This window comes from Callorhinus ursinus, unplaced genomic scaffold (genome assembly GCF_003265705.2).
Source record: "Callorhinus ursinus isolate GAN/ISIS: 27379988/994484 unplaced genomic scaffold, GSC_fseal_2.0 scaffold13, whole genome shotgun sequence".
NCBI classification, from domain to species: Eukaryota; Metazoa; Chordata; class Mammalia; order Carnivora; family Otariidae; genus Callorhinus; species Callorhinus ursinus.
In genome coordinates, this window is record NW_027397075.1 from 2067720 (window position 1) to 2087903 (window position 20184).

The window sequence follows — 20184 nt, forward strand, 5'->3', positions numbered from 1 at the left end:
CTGGGAATACGGAATGCTCTCCCTTTCCAGGCAGGAAGGACGAAAGAGAAATCGAGACACTCTCCTGATTTACCCTTGAACGAAGTACAAGAAATCATCAAGCCTGGGGGGTAGGGGGCGGGAGAGGGAGGACGGCAGAGCAGGTGCTCACAGCCGGCTGGGGCGGAAGCCGAGCTGGTGCCTCGGCGGTGTGCGCGGACAGCTGCACCAGTGAGCTGCCGTTGGCGGGAGCACCGGAGCCTTCATTTTACCCAGAGGAACACTTTTTCTTAAAGACGACACATAGAAGCCATTTCTGTTGTGTCTGCAACCTAGAGATGGGCAGCCCCTGGCTGAGGAGGTTGCCCTGAAAGCGTCGGGATGCTCTTTCTTCTCGGATGTTGGTAGAAGTTGGAGGGAGAGGGCAGTCAGCTTTCCAAAAATAATGTTAAGGCCACATTTCAAAAAGGAGACACCTAAGGCTTTTGGGGGGTCGGTGGGGGAAGCAGGGGAGGAGAAGCAAGTGGGAGGGAAATGAGGATGGAGCAGAGATGGTGTCCAGGAAGGGGGGGTGGGTGCCAGGGGCAGAACCTGCTTTCCTGGGGACTCCGGGGGCAGAGGCAGTTGGAGCGTTCCCAGCCAGAGGGAGGGGAGGGGAGGGCCGGGCCGCCTTCTCCCTGCGTGGGGCTTGGTGAGGACAGAACCAAAGACAACGTGAGGGGTACACACAGGTGGCGCGTGAAAGCCCTCCTCGGTCTTAAGAGGGGTCTACACAGTATCTTGTTTGTAAGGTAAAACAAATAAAAAAACCCAAACTTCCGAGAGAAAGAGACACAGAGAGGGAAACAGAGAGAGGGAGAGAAATTTGCATAGATTGTACATTCAGCTCCAGCACATTTGGGACACCTAATTATTTCCCCCCCTCCCCAGGTAAACTTCTCAGCAGACAAATGAGGTAGCGCCTGTGGTAGACCCATGGGCAAAAAGTAAGGTAACTGAGTTGCAGAGGGTGTCCCGTGAGCCAGCACAACTCCAGCACAGTGTCCAAGACATGTGCCAAGATGGCTGCTCAAACCCGGGACTGTTTGACACACCCCTCCCTCCCTGGACCCTGTCCTTGTCACCTCCACCTGGGCAGGCTGGAATTCTGGAAGGTGTGGGCCTCTTAGGTCTCCAAATTCTTTTTTTTTTTTTTTTTTAAAGCACCATCTTGGGACCAGGCCAGCCCCACACGCCAGTTCTTCTGGGACCTTCTCCTCCGCGGGGCCATGTCTTCAGGGTGGAATGACCAGTAAGAGGTTCGTGTTCTCGCTTCAGAGCGATCGGCGAAATGAGCCATAATCTTTGCCCCTTCCTACTGGTGGCTCATTTCCTCCTCCACCAGGGCGCTGCCTGACCTCCTCGCAAACCATCTCTCCAGAGAGCAGAGGTGGTTGGCTGTGCACGGGAGGAACTGTGGAATTTCTCTTTGCCCACACTCAAAACCGAAAAAAACCCATGAAACAAAAACACATGGTTGACACTTAAAAATCAAATTTCCTATGAAAATCTGGATCTCTGGCTTCCTTTACCAAATTGGAAGATTCTGCAGGCTCACTTGCAAAGACGGGCTGCTGTCTTCGGATGGGCCGTGGGCACAGACCCCAGTCCCCACCACTCCCAATTCTTACGCCAACCATGTTAAGTGTTTGCGACCCCTACCACAGAGTGTGGCTTTGACCTGGCAGGGTTTGGCCAACAGCTGTTCCTAGTATACCCCGCCTTGGGTGCTGTTGGGGGCTTGTGTCCTGAGTCCCCGGTGGACTTTGCTGTGTAAGGGGTCTTGGCTCAAGCCCCACCTTCCACAGCTGCTTCTCTCTACTCTGCACTTTCCTGGTTAGAGCTGGAGGTTCCAGCCCATGTCCTCCTTGTACTTGTCAACCAGGGAGCCTGAAGGCAGCATGTCCACCCACCCCAGGTATGTGCCCAGAGGAGGTGCAGTGTGCCCCTTTTGGGGGCTAGGGTGGTCTTGCTCATCCTGAGGGCACTGGCATCTTAAACTAGCAAGGGGGGAATGAAGCCCGAATGACTCCTGATCTGACCAGAAAGGTCTTTTTCCAAAGGGAGGTAAGGGCCCCCTTGTTAAATATGGGGGGGGGGTCTATGCATTGCTCGCGTGCTCGAGGGAGACTGCTTTGCACCTGGCCTGGGCCGTGGGACTCGGGAAGACGGGCGGCCGCCTGAGCATCACTGGACGGGTTGGTTGGGAAATGACACAGGGTGCCACAGCCTCTTGAATGCTTCCTTCTCCCCAGACTGCCCCCAGGCTCCTGGTCAGGGAGCCGGGGGCCAGGCTTCAGGCTGTAACTGGGGTTCATCTCCTGGGGTTGGGTCCCACAGCCAGAACTCACGGCTGCCTGCCCTAGTGGCCTTTCCCCACTCACAGGCTGATGAAGTTCAGCTGTTACTGTGTCCTCTGGGAAAACATCACCTTTTTTCAAATCCTCCTGGGCTTTGTTTGGAAATTTTTGTTTTTAATAGCAATGTTATTCCCTGGTCCAAAACCAGAGATCTTTACAGAAACACGGGGTGTGACTGTCTGGCTTCTGAATTCCTTGCTGTGGGGGGCGGGGGGAGGGGTATGGCGCCCAGAGTAGACCTCTTCTGCTTCTTCTGTGGGGGTGGGGGATACCAGCAGTGTCATGGCTGCAGGAAAGGGTCTGCAGGCACACACACCAGATCCAGGCCTGAGCCCTGCACAGGACATGGGGGGAACCGTGGGACTCCCAGCAGTCTGGCCGGGAGGGTAAAGAGGAAGGCTCCCTGGGTGGGCTGGGGCAGAAAGAGGTGGTGGCACCGGCCGCTGGGCTCTTCATGGAGGGATGATCCGGGTTTTCTCAGCAAGCTCCTCCGAGGTCCCTGGAGCCCCTGGTGACCGTGGCTAGCTCTGGGCTCAGTCCGGCCACTCCCCGTCTTCCTAAACTGGTTTTCTCTCCATCTCAGGCTCGGAAGCAGGCCCTGCCATGGGTCCTCTGCCTCCACCTGAGTCATGAGCCTGTCTTGTCCCTGTGCCTGTCGTGGGCAGCAGGGATGGCTCAGGAATTCCAGCCCCACCGGGACCGGAGGACCCGCCGAGGCTCCCTCCTGCCTGAGGAAAAAGCAAGGCTCCAGTGTCCCCAGGGGTACCCCGCTTTCAGCCAGCGGATGATGCTGGTGCAAGCGTTCTCCTCGTGGTGTCCAACACCCCTGCTTTCCTCTGAGGACATGGAGAATGCGGGGCAGACAGGAGACAGACACTGGGGGCGGGGAAAGGGGGGGGGCCTTTCGTGAATAAAGGCAGCTTCAGTTAGTAAGAGACATAACTGACAAGCTGCAAAAGCAGCACCTACTCATTAGTCATTGACTAAAACATAGAAATAATAAATACCGAAAGTGTCCCTCCTCCAGACCCTCCCTGGCCCCCAGGACATGCGGCCTGGCGGGGCAGGGGCTGCGGGGTGAGTGTGGAGCAGTCAGGGGGAACTGCAGTACCTTCATACCCACGCTGCCCAGAAACACAAGGATGGGCCCTCCAGGGCAGTTAGCAACGAGGGGTGGGCCTTGGCCAAGGAAAGCCTGTCCTGGGAGGGGGGCCGGGGGGGGAGGCTGCAATTGGAGAAGGAAGGGGCCTTGGGATGGGCTCTCCAGCAGAGCAGGTCCGGCCCTCCGAGGCACACAGCAAGGACACATTTCAGGTTTATGGCAACTCAAGCAGTTGGAAGAACACTATTGTTTGTTTAGGCTGGAAGAACACTATTGTTTGTTTAGGCTTGAACCACTCTGATTGATGCTCAAGCTTCCAGCTTCCACCGGCACAGCACAGGGGCCTCCAAGGCACCTCAGAGAAGGGCGGGCATGAATTTAGAACCCAAGTCTGAAATGCTTGTTCCTGGATGTGAAAATCCCTGGTCACTTCCCTACAGCACCGGGGTGGGGCAATTCCCAAAGGTCTGGAGTGCCCGACCTCAGAGCGCAAGGGCTCAGGCAGGGGGTGGGTATTGCTGTGTTCAGCTCAGGAGTTGGCTCCAAACCATCTCTGCGTTTCCTGGCCATTGTCCTGAGTTCTCCCGGCCCCTGAATGGCTGGGAGATTTGATGCTCATACCCCTGAACCTCATCCCATTGATGCCACCTCCGGGGGCAGTCTGGAGGGAGGCTGGCCTGGACTGCAGACTTTGGGGAACCCCGGCCATGTCCCATCAAAAAGCTCTCCTGCTTATCTCGTTAGTAAGGAGGATAACTCACCGGACAAGGGTGGGTGGAAGGCTCAGCCAGTCCCCTTTCCCTGCTCAGGAGCAGGAAGATGAGCCCAAGGGTGGGGCTGGAGATCAAGCCCACGGTCTGGGCAGTGCTTTTCATACGGGGTTTTGCAGAACCCTTGGGTTCTGGGGAGGTACCTCAGGAGGTCCCCGGGCAAAGGGACTGCCCAGTGGGCTGAGTGTTGAGGAAGAACCTCAGACTCGCCAGCTTCAACCAGAGCAGCCTGGATTTCAACCACACCTTGACCTTCCACCTCCAACTACACTTAGTAAACAAAATTCTGCTCAAAATAAAAGTTGGAGAATCACTTGACTGGGGGGATTGGGTCACCGAGGGGGAGGACAAGGAACCTGGAGGCTTCGAGGATCCACCAGAAGAGGTAAGACCACAATGGCGCTGGGACCCAGCAATCCTCACCCCCAGGGGCCAGCGTGCCGCACGCGGGTCGTTGGCAGGAACTGCCTTGACCTCCGCACCTTCCTTCTCCACCTTTCTGTAGCCAGGAGAGCCCCCTCGTCCAAAAGGCAGCCCCGGGACTGGGGGGGCCAGGGTCCGGGCGCCACCAGCCCTCGAGCTGCTTTCCCTCTGAGATCTGCTGAGGCCCACGCGGGCCCGGTGCTACCTGAGCCGCCCATCGGGTTTGACAGCCCCCAGCTCGGACTTGGGGTCGGGGCTGAAGGAGCTCCAGGCCGTCTGGCTGCAGGGCTGCATGACGGGGCAGGCACTGAGGCCTGTGGTGCAGACGTCCATGGCAGTCCACATGCCACCTACCAGAGAGTCCAGCCAGCGCTCCAGCACTGCGCCCGTGGAGGCCGCGTTCCTCCGCGCCTGCTCCACCTGGGCCGGGCTGATGGGCAGGCTGAGGACGGGGTTCAGGCTCTGGAAGCTCTGCTCCATGTAGGCGCTGCGGGGGGGCCCGTTGTGCAGCTTCAATGCCTCCTCTGAAAGCCACAGGGAACAAGGAGATGGTCAGGAGAGTCACAGAGTGCGTACCACCCGGGTGCCTTGCGTGGCACTGGGCACCGCCCGGCACCATGTCCGGCACGGGACAGTCTCCTGGGGTTTGTCGGCAGCCCCGTGGCACAGACGAGGACATAGCCTCTGGGGACACTCCCTCCACAGCCATGAGCCCACTTTGTGCAGGGCACGGTCCACACGTCTGTCCACTGAGCACAGGCTTACAGAGCAGCTCAGCAGTCCAGACCATTCGTTCACTCATTCATTCGTTCAGTAAGTTTTCAGCACCTACTTTGTGCAAGGCATTCGTTCAACACATACCTCTATCTGCAAGGCACTCATTCATTTATTTGATAAAGATTAAGGGCCAGGCCCCACTCCACCTGGCGCGGAGGGAGCCAGATAAGATTACAGCCCTGCGGAGGGAGACTGAGGACAATCCATAGATATGGTCCTTTCAGCCGGTGATCAGTAACGCGAACGGACTACACTGCGTGCGGAGTCAGAGCAAGGGCTTGGCGCGCTGTGGTCCTTGGGCCAAGTCTGGCCCACCAAGTGTGCTAAGTCAAGTCTGACTAGGACACAGCTTTGTCTCTCTGCGGACCTGCCGTCTGTGGCTGCTTCTGCCACCAGAGCACCACGGAGTCATTGGGACAAACAGTGTGTGGCCCACAAAGCGGGAAAGGTCTACCGTCCAGCCCATACAGTAAAAGCTTGCTGGCCCAGGAGTTAGAGAGTGACAAGGATGTTTATCTGGATGAGGGGGGCAAGGGAGACCTCTCTGAGGTGCCACCCGAGCTGAGTGCTGGTTAATGAGAACGAGGAAGCCATATGCTGATGGTGGCAAAGAGAATTCCGGGCAGAGGCAAAACCTCATTAAAGGCCTTTCTGCAAATCACAGAGCTAATGAGAGTCGCAGCCAAAGTATGAGTCCAGGTCTGTTGACCTCAGCCGGCTCTCTCCACAGCCCGGCTTTGCTGAGCAGCACCTCATGCGTGAGCCTGCAGACGATAATCAGGGCACCTGGGTCTGAACCCACAGGGCTCACAGCCCTGGCGTGCAGCTTCCGACGCGCCTGCTCTTTCCTTGACCATCAGAGGAGTAGAGTACCTAGTACCTTAGAGCTCCATGAGGATTAAATGTGCTGACTGATACTAAGTGCTTACAATGGCACCTGGCATTAGTACCCAACTTCCACATAACTTCCACAACTCAAACCCAAATAATCCAGTTAGAAGTGGGCAGAAGACATCCAGATGGCCAACAGACACATGGAAAGACACTCGACCTCACTCATCAGCAGGGAAGTGCAAACCAAAGCCACAAGGAGGTATCACCTCGCACCTGTCAGAACAGCTAAAATCAAAAAGGAGACAAGTGTTGGCGAAGACGTGGAAAAAAAGGAACCCTCATGCTCTGTTGGTGGGAATGCAAGCTGGTGCAGCCACTCTGGGAAACAGTATGGAGGTTCCTCAGACAGTTCAAAATAGAGCTACTCTAGGATCCAGCAATCGCACTACTGGGTATTTACCCAAAGAATATGAAAGCGCTAACTGCTAAACATATGTGGGCCCCTATGTTTATTGTGACATTATCTACATAGCCAAGCTACGGGAATAGCCCAAGTGTCCGTCCATAGATGAATGGGTAAAAGATGCGGTGTATACAGTGGAATATATACAGCGGAACAGTACTCAGTACCAACGAGGAGGAGATGTTGCCATTTACATCAACATGAACAGAGCTAGAGAGTCTAATGCTAAGTGACAAGACCATAGGATTTCACTCATGTGAAATTTAAGAAACAAAAACAAAGGAAAACAGACACAGGAAAAACCAGACTCTTAGATGCAGTGAACTGCTGGTTGCCAGAGGGGAGGTGGGCGGCAGGACGGGTGCAAGAGGTGATGGGGGTGCAGAGTGCACTTGTCGTGATGCGCACGGGGGGGATGTAAAGAACTGTCGAATCACTATATTGTACACCGGAAACTACGTCGTACTGCACGTGAATTATACTGTGTGCACACATGGATGGCACTTGGCGAAGACTTTAAGTGCTTGGAGAAGTTTAGCCAGGATTATTAGGGTTGGTGTTATTAGTACACAACCCTTGTACACACACACAGCCACAGGGCTGGTGTTATGCCCATTTTGCAGATGGGGAAATGGGTGGCCATCGTGCAAGACGGATCTGCGCTTAGGTCCTGGACGGGCTGAGTCCAATGCCCGTTCTTGTCCTCACGATTTTCTACTTGCGGGCTCATCCACCAACTGGAAGCTAAAAAAGCTTTTTTCCCCCTTAATTTTATTTTCATCTGGAAGCCAGTCTTTCCAAGACGTGGTTTCCCCATCTGTAAACTGGATACCTGCCCTTGCCCCAGTGAGACCCCCAGGGCTGGCAAGGGGCTCAGGAAGTTCATGTGCTCTATGAACAGTAAAGGGACACATCAAGAGGGGGCTGTGACTACTTCCTGGGGCTTACAGATGGGGAAGCAGAAAGTGCACACATTTGGGCTGACGGAGAGAAGCTAGACGTTTCTATTTTGGAGAAGTTCCCTCTTCCTGCCTGTTTCATTGCCAAACACAGGAATAGATTTTAAAAAACCTACCGGCCACTGATTTTGGTGAGTTGTGTTTTAGCCAGTCAGCTCTGGGTCGGGCTGAGATAGCCAGGTCTCCGAGACACGTCCTTATGGGACAGTGTGGCATTCAGAAAACAGTTCCCGTTCACATGATGGTGGCTGTCCCCCTCAGTGGCAACCAGGGAGGCTTGGATAATCTGCATGCTCTTTTCGAATATGTGCAGTCCTGAGTGCGGTTCAAGGAGGCAGAAAGACCATACACCTGCCCTTCTTAAAGTAACCAGTGGAATTAACAACATGTCTTATAAATCTGGCCCTAGCCCACCTCTTCCTGGTGCTGGCAGGCAGGGTGGGCAGCTCCTGGACCATCTGTCCGAGAACGGAGCCCGTTCTTTCTCGAGCAGGCCCTGCCTTGTCCACCGGAGCCTCTCAGTCCCTCCACATCTGCAGAGCTGGCAGTGGGGAGCTACCCGAACCCACAAAAGGCCAGACATACAAAGTGAAAAGAGCAGCTAACAAGCATCTGAACGCGGGGAACCAAATATTGTGGCTGATGCAGAAAACCCTTATGAAAAATGAGGTTAATGTGGGAAATGCTATTACAGCATCAGCCCGTGATGCGCGCCTCTATAATTAAATTTTCCTCAATTCCACCTCATCAGATTTCTTGAGATTACCAGGGACGCATCAATAGCAAATTACTCTTGATGAATCATTTTACAAATTGCATTGCCCCCACCTTTGTGTTCCCTGTCACTGGAACATTGTTAACAGACACGCTTACTGACGGGTGGCGGGGGGAGAGGGGCGGCGGCGCTGACCCCTGGCTTATCCTGGGCAGGAGAAGGAAGAGCCTTGCCATCTTCAGAAACTCCAAGAAGAAAAAAAAAAGCTGGAAAAATCAGGACCCAGTGAATGGTCCCAGGGTTTTTTTCCCCCTGGAGTGGAGGACCGCTCCTTTGTTCTGACAGGTGTATCTGGAGCAAAGAGGAGAATGCTATTTTTATCGTCATCCTCTGCGTCTGGCTTTGGGAACTCTCAGGGATGCTAAGGATGGGAACCTCATCAGGAGGGCACTTGCTAGTGCCCAGCTAGTTTTGGAGGGGCTGTCTTTTGCCTGTTTCGCAGGGGAGAGGGGGGAGCAGACTTCCATCTCGAGAAAACATGAGGTCTGTATCTTTCCGCTTGCTCAGCACAGAAACTTAGCAGAAGTCAACAGAGTTCACGTCACACCCCCGTTCGGATTCCAGGCGCCCCTTCCCCATGGCTTTGTCCCCGTCTCCTTAGGTCACTGGCTAAATGGCACCCAGCCCAGAGCTCTTTTTACCTAATAGAGGCGGTAATGCGTTTTTGGCTTCTGGGTTTCTGATCTGTTGGATGTAGACAAACAATTTCAAATATCAAGAGACCCAGAAATCCTGTCTCTAGGAATCTATTTTATGGATGTATCTGTATGGGCACAATTTTAGATTCAAGAATCTTTGCAGTGTTCTCTGTACCACCACCACCACCACCACCACCACCACCACCAGAAGCTGTGTGTCTACTCACGGGGGAGACAGAAGGATTCTGGGTCCTTAATCCAGTGGAATATGAGGCAGCAGGTAGCTTTAGATACACAGACTCAGAAAGTCCAAAGGGCAAGTTTCATGACAAAATTATCACTCCATTTTCAAAAGCCAGCAATGTGTGACTTGTTTTGTATGTCGTTTATGCTTTAGAAACCTCCAGAAACCTCTAGAAGGATGAACAGCCAAGTGTTGGCAGCGGTTCCCGCGGGAGGTGGGGCTGAGTGGGGAGGAAGACCTTCCCAGTGATCAGGGGAAGACAAGAACACAGAAAAATGTAAGTCGATTCTTCGGATGAGAAAAGACAAAGAAGGTGGGCACCTTAGGAATCCAACATGCCTCTGCATGCCCAGCGGGAACCACCGTCCCGATTCTGTGTCGACGACTCATTTCCTCACAGCTTTCTAGACGCGAGAGTCCTGGAATCACGTACTGGGTGGCTGGGCCTGCTTCTGCACTTTTAAATGTATGCACCCTCGGTATGACTTCTGCGATACGTCCCCCTCAATGTTACGGTGTAGAGACGCATCCAGATCAGTGCACGGAGCGGAGTGGTGCTGCTGTTCCCGGCCACGCAGATCTCCGCTGTCTGGGCAGACCCCACGGTGTCTATCCACCTGAACGTGGGTGTCTGGGCTGCTCCTGGTTTGGTGCCAGTAGGAACAGTTCTGCTCTAGGTCTGCACAGGTCTGTAGGGCAGCCACAGAGGCCTGGGATTCTGTGCAGCACGGGGGTGTGCGGTGTGTGCATGGTGGTGTGAAGTGGGATCTCTTTTTGCTTTTCATCTGCATTTCTCTCATTATTCATGAGGCCGAGCATCCTTTTGTATGTGTGTGGGCCATTTATGCGCTTTTTTCTTTCTCCTTTGTAACAGGAGTTGGCAGTCCTTTTTTTTTTTTATAAAGGGCCAGATAGTATTTTTGGATCTATGGGCCATGCAATCTGCGTCACAATTACTCAGGGCTGCCACTGAAGTCCCGAGGAAACCATAAACAATATGTCAATGAATGGGTGTGGCTGTGTCCCAATAAAACTTTATTTACAAAAATAGGGAGTGGGCCAGATTTGGCCTGTGGCTTGCAGTTGGCTCTGATTTATGGGATTTCTTTATATATTTTGAAGGGATTTTACGTGTAGCAAATATTTTTTACCAGATGTAGTGTCTTTTCTCCTAGTGTAGCATGTTTTTGATGAACAGAATTTCCTATTTTAATTATTGTTTTTAAAAAAGTGAGTACGATTTGCTGAAACTCAGTATCTGCCTGGGTTTATTTCCCATCTTGTCTTAAATACGATCAGGGCTTTCTGGAAGTCCAGTGGGAAAGCAGGTAAGAATTAGATACGTAATATGCAGACAGATGACATCACCTCAGGGTACAAGTAGAAAATCAGAAGGTTCTCTATGCAAACAAGGAGAAAATACAGAGCAGACAGCACTGTTCTCCGAGGCAGCCTACATGCCCCCCATGTGAGTGGCACTGCCCACTGAGGAGGAGGACCCCAGAGACCCCCAGGATGGAATATTTCCCCGCAGAGACGATGAGAGTACTCACCTGGTTTGATGGGCTGCCTGTTTGAGAAGGTCAGAGGTGCAACAAGGAATTTGGTCTCTGCAACTGGCACCCAGTGGTGAAGAATTTTCACTGTCCAGATCCCGGGCCTCAGGGGCAAGTTCAAAGGGGGCTTGTAGTGGGTGAACTCGGCAGTGGATTCAATCAGGATGTCGTAGGTGGCTGCGATGATGTTGACGGGATCCACCCAGATGACAGTCACGGTGACGTTGGGGCCTTTCCCCCATTTCTGCATGCCTACTGGCTCGTCCATGGGCCCCAGGAGACCCCCAAAGTTACGGAAGAGCCGCTCCTTGGCATCCCACTCAGTGCCGACCTGAAACGAGAGCGAGTCCTCAAATCACTGAGCCTGAACTAGGGCACAGCGTCCCAGAGAGGCCTAAGATCCTGCTCATAGGAACGCATATACCCATTTTACAGTTGAGGAAACTGAGGATCCCAGTAGGTCACCTGCACAAGACTGCACAAGTAGTAGTAAGCAGAAGATTTGGGATTTGGACCCGGTCTGGGGGATTACAAGGCCTGTGGTCCGTTCATTAAATCCTCGGGCCTCCTGTGCCTGACACAGGGTTCATGCTTTGGAAAGAAAACACACCACATGCACTGAATGAATGAATGTCCGCTGGCAGGCCATCCCCAGGAAACTTACATCTCCCCCTCCCACCCCCCACAGCAGGTACAGCTGGTTTCCACTTCGGTGCTCAGCCTTCTAGATCAAGCACCTCCATTTCATGTGACGTTCTGAACAAGGAGGGTCCCTCAGCCCCTCCTATCAGGGCAGGAGTCCACATGGCTTTTCTAGGAAGCCCCAGCTGTGGCCTCCCTATAGCACTCAGAGCTGGTACCTCGGGGGTGGGGGGTGACTGTATGATTCATCCTTCCTGCCAGCCAGCTGGGGGGTGTGTGTCTCTGGCTGGGAGTCTGTTCTCGGCTTCCCTCCTGCTCCTGTTGCCTGCAGCGTACGGTCCAGCCAGGAGCCAGGAAGACCTTGTGAATCGTCCTCTCGCTGCTCAAATGCTCCCGTGGCTACTGTCACTGTGCTTTCCAGGTGCCTAGCACTGGGCCTGGCACACAGCAGGTGCTCGGTATCTGTGGAATCAGCGAGTGAATGACACTCCGGCTCGCCCAGGAGGCTTCGTCCAGAGTTTCTGAAGACCCAGCACGTGGGCACGCTGGTAGTGGATGACAAGCACACGCGAAGGCTCGCCCGTTCCCGTGGTCTTTACGACCAGCTTCTCCGATGAGCGTGCACAGGTCGGGGTGAGGGATGCTGGCTGTGCCGTGCCAGTGGGAGCCGGATGACTTTCTCGTTCTTGCCACGAGGCCCTGTGTCCGTTCTTGCTCCGAGACACAGAGCTCCGTGGCTCGTATTTACCCAGCGCTGAGCGCTTCGATGCACTGGCCTGCGTGACTCTCTCAGCTCCACGGAGGAGAGACCCCGTCATTATCCTCCCGTCACAGACGAAAACGCCGAGGCTCAGAGCACTTAGGTCCCTTGCTGGGGCCGGTGAGAGGCAGAGCCGGCTGTGTTCTTACCGAGTCTTCTGTGTCAGCCTCGCGTTCACTCCCTCACACGTTCATCCAACACCGACGTGCCGGATGCCTGATGCCCACCGGGGATGCACCCCCGCCCCCCCTGCTGCGTGCTCCCAGGCTCCGTCTTTAGACAACAGCCTCCAGACTGGGACCAAGGAGCCGTCCCAGCGGAGCCGAGGCACCGACTGCGGTAACGTTCCTGCAGGGGTGGCTTGGCCCTCCCAGATGGGCGGTGTCCGGGCATTTCTACCAACCCCTGGCCCAGCTCCTCCCGAGGCCCCTGGTGCCAGCACAGTGGCTGCATCAGGGCAGGAAGGATACCTGTAGCAGTTAGTGAAGAAATGCACGAGGGAGTGAGCAAGATTCCAGCAAGCCTCCGAGTCTTGAGATGTCTCTGAAGAAACCCAATCCTGTCCCTTCCCTACATGCAACCCTCTTCAGCACCTCAGGATTCTCAAGCCCGGGCTCTCACCCCATCCTGTGAGGTCTGGTCCCTTTCTGTCCTGCTTCATCTCAACCCCTCGCCCTCCCCTCCACTCACCCCTGCTCTGGGCCACCTGGATTACTCTCGGTGTGTCCACGAGGAGGGCGCGCTCTCGTCTCTGACCTTCCGTTCGTTCCTGGCCTTCTGGCTTGAATAGTCTGCCTTCGTTTCCCCTCCCTCTTGACCAGCTTCTACTCCTCAGGTGGACCTCAGCTGAGGTGTCTCCTCTACTTGGAAGCCTTCCCCGTTAAAGGCACCACCCATCTCGGGGTTTTTTGGCACGGTATTACAACTTCTAATTTATGCGTCTCTTTCCTTAGCTCAGGAGGGTCAGCTCCACGAGGAGAGGGACTGTATCTGGCTTGCTCACCAGTGTATCTCTAGAGCCTAAAGCAGTGCTGACCACGTGGTAGGTGCTCAGTCTCTCTCTTTCTTTCCTTCCTTCCATCCATGCATCCAACCTCTAGCCACGTCATGAACGATTAGGGGCTGAGCACACGGACGTCCCTATGTGCCAGGCCCTCCACACACTGGCTTTCCCACAGATACTAACAAGTGGATGAATGGTCACAGAAGGAATGGGGTCGTTCTTAAAGAAGGGCTTTGTGACCAGTTAGGGGAGGCCACTCCAAAACAGTATCCTTGGATTCCCCAAAGAAATGGGGGTGAGCAATCCTCTGAAGTCTGAGCTCTAAAACCAGGACAGCCCCGGTGGAAGATCTGTGGAGCAGCTATCAACAGAGAAGCTGGCTCTCGTTTCCAGTCCTAGGAGAGTGAGCGGAAGGCTAACTGCCACCCCCCGGTGCGAGTGGGGCTGGGGCTGCCCGAGATGGGGACCCTCCGGGGCTTCGAGATCTTCTCACGGACTCACTGTGCAAGTCCACGGCCACTTACTACACAGTGCTCACTACTCAAATTGAAGTCCTTGTTCAAGTTCACCATGTCACTCCCCAACTTCAAACCCACTAAAAGTCTCTCACTTGCATTTAAAATACAATCTGAGTTTTTTTCCTGGGCCTTCAAGCCCCCTCACGATCTGCCCCATCCACTCTGAGACCTCCCTTTTGCTGCCCTCCCTCTCACTCACTGTGCTCTGGCCACACTGGCCTTGCTGCTCCTTGAGTGTGCCCAGCTCCTTCCTGGAGCCTCAGGGCCTTTGCACATGCTCTTCTGCTTGAACTGCTCCAGACCTCCCCGTCACTGGCTCTTTTACAGCTTTCAGCTCTACTACAGTTACCTCCTTAGAAGAGCTTCCCAAATGAATCATCCCATTGAAAGTAGTCCCCATCGGCCTCTTCAGCCCTTGGCAATGACATGAATGAAGTTTTATGTTCTTTATAATACTTGCCATTAGCTGAAATGTTTTCGTTCATTTGCTCACTCATAGGCTGACTGCCCCACCTGACTAAATTCCATGGCAACAAGAACCTGGACTGTCTAGTCACCATGGCCTCTCCTGTACTAGGGCATCGTAGCCACTTGGTGACTATCTGCTGAAGGAACGAGCATCTTTTCTGCAGGCCACTAGCATGGAGCTCCCGTGGGAGGGAGAAGTCCATCTGACTGCTCAGCAACACTGGCTGTCTGCTGAGAGCCAGGCCCTGAGCGGGGAGCCCTGGGGCTGTGCCACCACGAGGGGCATCCCCTGCAGTTCTTCCTTTCCCTCCTGTCCGGCGTTTGCCTTAAAAACTATTAGGACTTCAGAAAAAAAATACAGACTACAAACTTCATGGCTCCCTGCATCACACGCTGTTACTCTGCCAGAGATCTGGGTGATTCTCACATCAAAATTACCAGCCCTACAGTAGGAACCCTCACAAATCACTAGGCACAGAGTGGCCACCCTCATCTGTCACTGCCAGAAGTGCCCCGTGACCCAACGGCTGGCTTATCCACAGGGACAGCCCAGCCGCCAGGCATCCATCTCGTTAATGGGACATTAATGTCTTCAATTGGCCACCTGGGCCCCCAGTGCAGAATCCAACTGGGGCAGTGTTTTAACTGCCCCCTGACGCTAGTAATTTATGGAGGCGGCTCCCATGGCAGCTTGGATCCAGCCAATCCATTTGGATCCTTAATTGAAAATGGTGGCCTCGCAAGAAACCCCAGTCGTAGGGCATAGCTGGGCCAGGTGGGGCCATGGGCAGCTGGGAAGGGACTGGTATGGACCGTATAAGCAGGTGGGATACTCCCCCCGCCACACCCCCCAACTCGCAGCCCTTTAAGAATACTTCAAGAATACTCCATATTCTAAAACCAGACTCTTCATCCCTAACCCAGCGGCCACACTCATGGGGAATGCGGAACTCCGGGGATTAATCACCTCCTTTATCTACTTGCAGAGATGGGGAAGGCAGAAATCGGGTGCTGGGGGTTGGTGTGGACCAGCCCTCACTAAGCTGGATCGTGTTTCCCTTCCTGCAGTGTGCCCCTGCCCCCAAGTGTGTGCACTCCATTCAGAAATCATATTCGGCATCTCCAGATGCCACGTGCAGGGAATGCAGCAGTGAGCAAGAGGGACATGGTCCCAGCTTTCTTGGGGACAGTCGACAAGTGATTAGAGAAATCAACAAGATGATTTTGAATGGTAAATGCTATAAAAACAATAAAATAGGTACGTGTCAAGTGGAGAATGGAGCTCTTGTGCACATGGGTGGGCAGGGAGGGCTTCTCAGAGGGTACACCATTTAGATTTAGATCAGAATGGCCAAAAAAAAAAAAAAAAGGTAGCCCTGTGGAAATGTGAGGGAAAGTATTTTAGGCAGCAGGAACGGCACCTGCCAAAAGGCCAGACCAGGTATGCAGGTAGGGCTAATGTGACAAGGGTGGTGCTGGGCAAAAAAATAACTAAAATTGCATCCCACGGATCCATGCACCCATCCGTCTGTCTATCCGCTGGCCCACCTGCCCGACCATCCATCCATCCATCCATCCACTCATTCATCCAATGACTGATCTGAATAAACCCCGTCACTAGGAACTGGGGAGACAGAAACACCACGAAGCATGAGATTTGTGGCCACAGAGACCCGGGCTTAATTTGAGCTCTTCCACTTCCTAGCTATGATCCAGAAAAATCCCTGGCCCTCCACAGGCCTCAGCTCTCCAATCTGTAAAAGGGGACTAAGGCCATTACTTCACTAGGAAACTGGTCTGTCACGGTCTATGATCAGTAGAGGTCAGGAATCACTGGCTGGGATGAAAATTGAAGAGGAATACAGAGTCTACTGTAAAAAACAGACCATGGCTCCAGGTCGGTTCGGCCCGCTGCTCCCGGCTGCCCTCCGTCTCTCTCCCCCGAGCCCTGTTTAAGATGCCAGTTCCCATGTTCGGGGCTGGAGGAGCCTCTCTAGGCACAGGTGTGCTATCTTTGGGGCTCCCCAAGTCCCCTTCCCCCCATCTCCGTCGCCAAACATCAGACTGGCCAACAGAACCCAGCAAAGCAGCTGGAAAGGACCATGAAAGCGTGGCCTCCCACCTCGGAAAACTGGAGCCTCCCGAAGTCACTGGGTGGGCTTGCGATCTTGAAGACCTTCTTTGGCATCACCCACGTCTCCAGGGTCTCCAGTTTGCTCACGGCCAGATTGGTGGCGTGATGCTTGATCAGAAAGCCCTGGAAGCGGTCCGCAAGGAAGTAGAGGTGGACAGATGCCGGGTGGCCCATCGGGTAGTACCTGGAACACACACACAGTCTCATGTGAGTTCAGGGGGCGGGGCCCGAGGCGCTCAGGGCACAACACAGCGCGCTGCCCCGTCCCCACAACAGGCCCCGTTTTATCCAGCGCTGACCACAGGCCCTTTGCACCATCCCCGAAAGCTGCTCCCCGTGCATCTCAGATCCCAGTCACCCCCAATGACTTCCTGGCTGATTATCAATGTAAAACCTGCTGACTGTACAAAAGCACAATGAGGAAAATAAAAATTATTACTTCTGATGCTGCTTCCCATAGAGGATGTCAAATCACAGATATTTATTGATCCTCCTGTGCCAGGTACTAGGAAGGGCCAACGGTGGGCCAACGATGCCATAGTGATGGATTTCCTCTCAGCCTGATTTTCTATGCATATATTTGCATAAATCTTACATGCCTGGGATAACATACATCCTAGTTATATCCTGCTTTTTGCTTCATAGTATTTCCTGAGCATTATCACATGCCTTTGAAATGTCTCTGAAAACATGATTTTTGTGTGTGGGCACACACACTACTCCACAGTGTGCAATGCCATATTTCATAGAGCAAGGCGAGTCATGCGGGTTCTGAGCCATGGCCTCCAGAAGCCTTGCCCGTTTCTAATTGCCTTTCTGGCTCTTTTGTGACCACCGAGAGAGCATGTGTGAGTTAGCCCGCTGGAGGACAAGCCACCCCAGTTGTCCCATCCGAAGCCATCCTAGATGCGGTGACGATTCTCAGCCAAGAATGCAGAGGACCCCCGCCCCCGACCTGCAGCTGGCTGCAGATGCAGTGGAGACCAGATGCTGCTCAGCTGACCCACCAACTTGGGCGCTGTGTCGACGCTTATCGAAAACTCTGATTCACGGCTCGTTACACAGCATCGTTGCGGTAAGATACCCTTGTCGCTGTTTGTTCTGTAAGGTGGGTGGTGTCAGTGCAGGTGGACGAAAAGCAGGAGAGCTTGTCATGGGAGTCAAAACAAGAAAGCAGTTCCGGAAGGGAGCGGTCAGTTGTATTGGGTGATGCTAAGGGGTCAAGTAAATGCCACAGATGCATCCACTTGGCCCAAAGGTGTCTTTCTTACTTAATTAATGTGGGCACTGAAAAAATCAGATTCACAGAAAAATCTGGATTTCTAATTTCTCTTGAAAAATCAGGAGACGTGTTGGCAACCTCAAGTCTATTAATTCCCTCAGGGCAAGAATGTGCTGGGGCTCAGAACGAGGGCCCGTGGGGGCTCCAGATTGGTGAGGTCAGCCCACCCTACAGGGGTGAGCAACACCACCTGCCACCCGCCTGTTCCCGGACAGCATTTGAGTTTGAGTACCTGTATTAAAATACTGACAGCCTTATCTCTGGGTGGTGGCTCAAAAGCCAACTTGGTTTGTTTTTTTTTTTTTGGTTCTCTCAGTCTGCCATTTCAAAAATTTCTGCACTGAACATGTGTTATTTTATAATGAGAAAAAAATCAATAGACATTATTTCTACGAAAGGTTATACTATAGACTGGAAAGACAATTTGCATGAAATGCCCAGAGGAAATGAGGCTCCTGAAATAAAGTTTTCACTTGCTATTTCCCCAGACACCCCAGGGGCAGGAATTCACTCTCTTTTGCCTTTTGGGATAAGGGTCCTTTATCCTGATTTATTCGCAGAAGCATATCCATAAATGTATCCAACTTTGCCCACAGCAAGGCACAATGGTTCTATTATAATAAAAAATGAAGTGGAAGCCAAAGGATTCCAGGCCCCAGGCAAGTTGATGGCTTGTTTAATCCCAAAACAAATACCAGGAGAAAATCTCAACAATCCTAAATGAATTGGGGGTGTCTTTTGCAATTTCCTCTGTATGGTCATTTGCCTTATAAATTCCGCGAAGTCTGGTACTACAACTATTCTTGAACAACATTCACCTCCAAAGTGTCGGGCACTGCGTTACCTACAGCAATGTGCACAGTGGCTCTGTGGGCAGAGATTCTGTCCCAGACTAGCAGGAAGGGAAAGACACTCGTGGATGACCTTGACCCCTGGCACCGCAGCTACCCACCATGAGAGTGCTGGAGGGAAGTCTGAGCTACTTCCAGCTTGGGAGGGGGAGCCCCTGAGAAGCTTCGCAGAGGATGTGGTACTGGAGCTGACCTTCAAAGACTGGGGAAGGGAACGTGCCGAGCAAAGGGAACCCCGGACAGTCAAGGAGCAGTTCATACCACCAGTTAGGGAGCGTGCAGCTCCCACACCCAGCTCCCTGTTGACTGCTTGTGGCAGCTTCATGGTAACAGCAAGCAACTGAGACATCCACAGTGACATGCGCACTTAGCATGTAGAACACTGTTAAAACAGGGCTAATAATAACAGTAATACATAACTCATAAGGCAGTGTTTGACGATGGTCTCCGTTAAAACTCCCACCAGCTTATGCTACGAGGCTTATCATTCGTGCACCCATCTTACAGGTGAGGGAACTGAGGTACAGAGAAGTTAATGGCTTGTCCAAGGTCAACAGGTAGTAAGTACAGTCCCGGGCTCCTAACCCACGCTGGTCTCCCTTCAAACCAGACTAGAACTTGCCGAGAGAGGAGAGAGGTCTGAGGCCAGGAGAAGCGAATGAATGGAGGCCGGCTTGCTGCAGCCCTGTAGCCTAGCTGGCTATGTGTCAGACACCAGGAGGACACTCTGCCACGTTTTCAGGCTCTTAGGGAACAGAATGGTTCCTCTTCCCTTCTCCTTCTTCCGCTCTCCAGAAGAGGGAAGAGCAGGGCAAGGAGGGACACCAGGGGAGGCCTCAGTGTAGACAGTTTGTGGTTCAAAGAAAAGGGAGGTGGGATGAAGAGGAGAACGGAAAACCAGAAAGAGAAGGAGAGTGATTAGAGGCACTTCCTGGGAATCCATCCCAAGACAATCATCAGAAAAGGGACGGGGGAAAAAAAAAAAGGCTTTTGCACAAAGACAGTCATCAGAACGTTATTTACAGTGGTCCATTACTGACAATGCAACAGGAAAGGACTGGATTAGGCAAACTCGGGAATTTCTACTCAGTGGAATCCTTGAGGGCATTAAAGAAGATCATTATCATCAGGGAAGCTGCAGAACAGCATGGGGAAAAGGGGCTAATATTATAATGCCAAATGAAAAAATAGGATTCCAAATTCTTATTGCAGTTATGTAAATATCTGCAATGCATGTTGCTGGTTGGCTTAGGGAAGGCGGGTGCGGGGGGAGGTTTGTGGTGAATTGCTCTCCTACTTTCCCCTCTTCTTTCCATATATTCTAGAACACTCTTTCTTGGAAGTGTCAACTGGTACCTGTTACTGGGGGGCTGAGATGATTCTAAGGGATCCCTGAACGTCTTAAATAATAGGTCTGCATTTTAACGATGTTTTCGGTGATATTTTTAGGTGTGCCAACCATAGTATGGTTGTGTTTTAAAAAAGGGCCTTTATTTTTCAGAGATACCTATTAAAATACTCATGGCTCAGATGAGAGTCTGGGCTTTGCTTCAAACTGATCCGGGAGGAGGGGTAAGTGGGCAAAAGCCAAGAGGAAATTGCCTTGG

The 20184-nt window shown here is 52.9% G+C and overlaps 1 protein-coding gene across 1 annotated transcript in view; it reads right to left on the reverse strand.

Annotated features, from left to right (window-relative positions):
• Positions 1-3112: 3112 nt before the first annotated feature.
• Positions 3113-20184, reverse strand: part of XYLT1 (xylosyltransferase 1) — a 291435-nt gene continuing 274363 nt past the window's right edge. The window contains exons 10-12 of the mRNA XM_025855530.2: positions 16433-16628; positions 10917-11250; positions 3113-5197 (exon numbers count right to left, since the gene is read on the reverse strand). Coding sequence (XP_025711315.1) covers positions 4875-5197; positions 10917-11250; positions 16433-16628 — 853 coding nt within the window. The 3' untranslated portion in view covers positions 3113-4874. The remainder of the gene's footprint in view (positions 5198-10916; positions 11251-16432; positions 16629-20184) is intronic.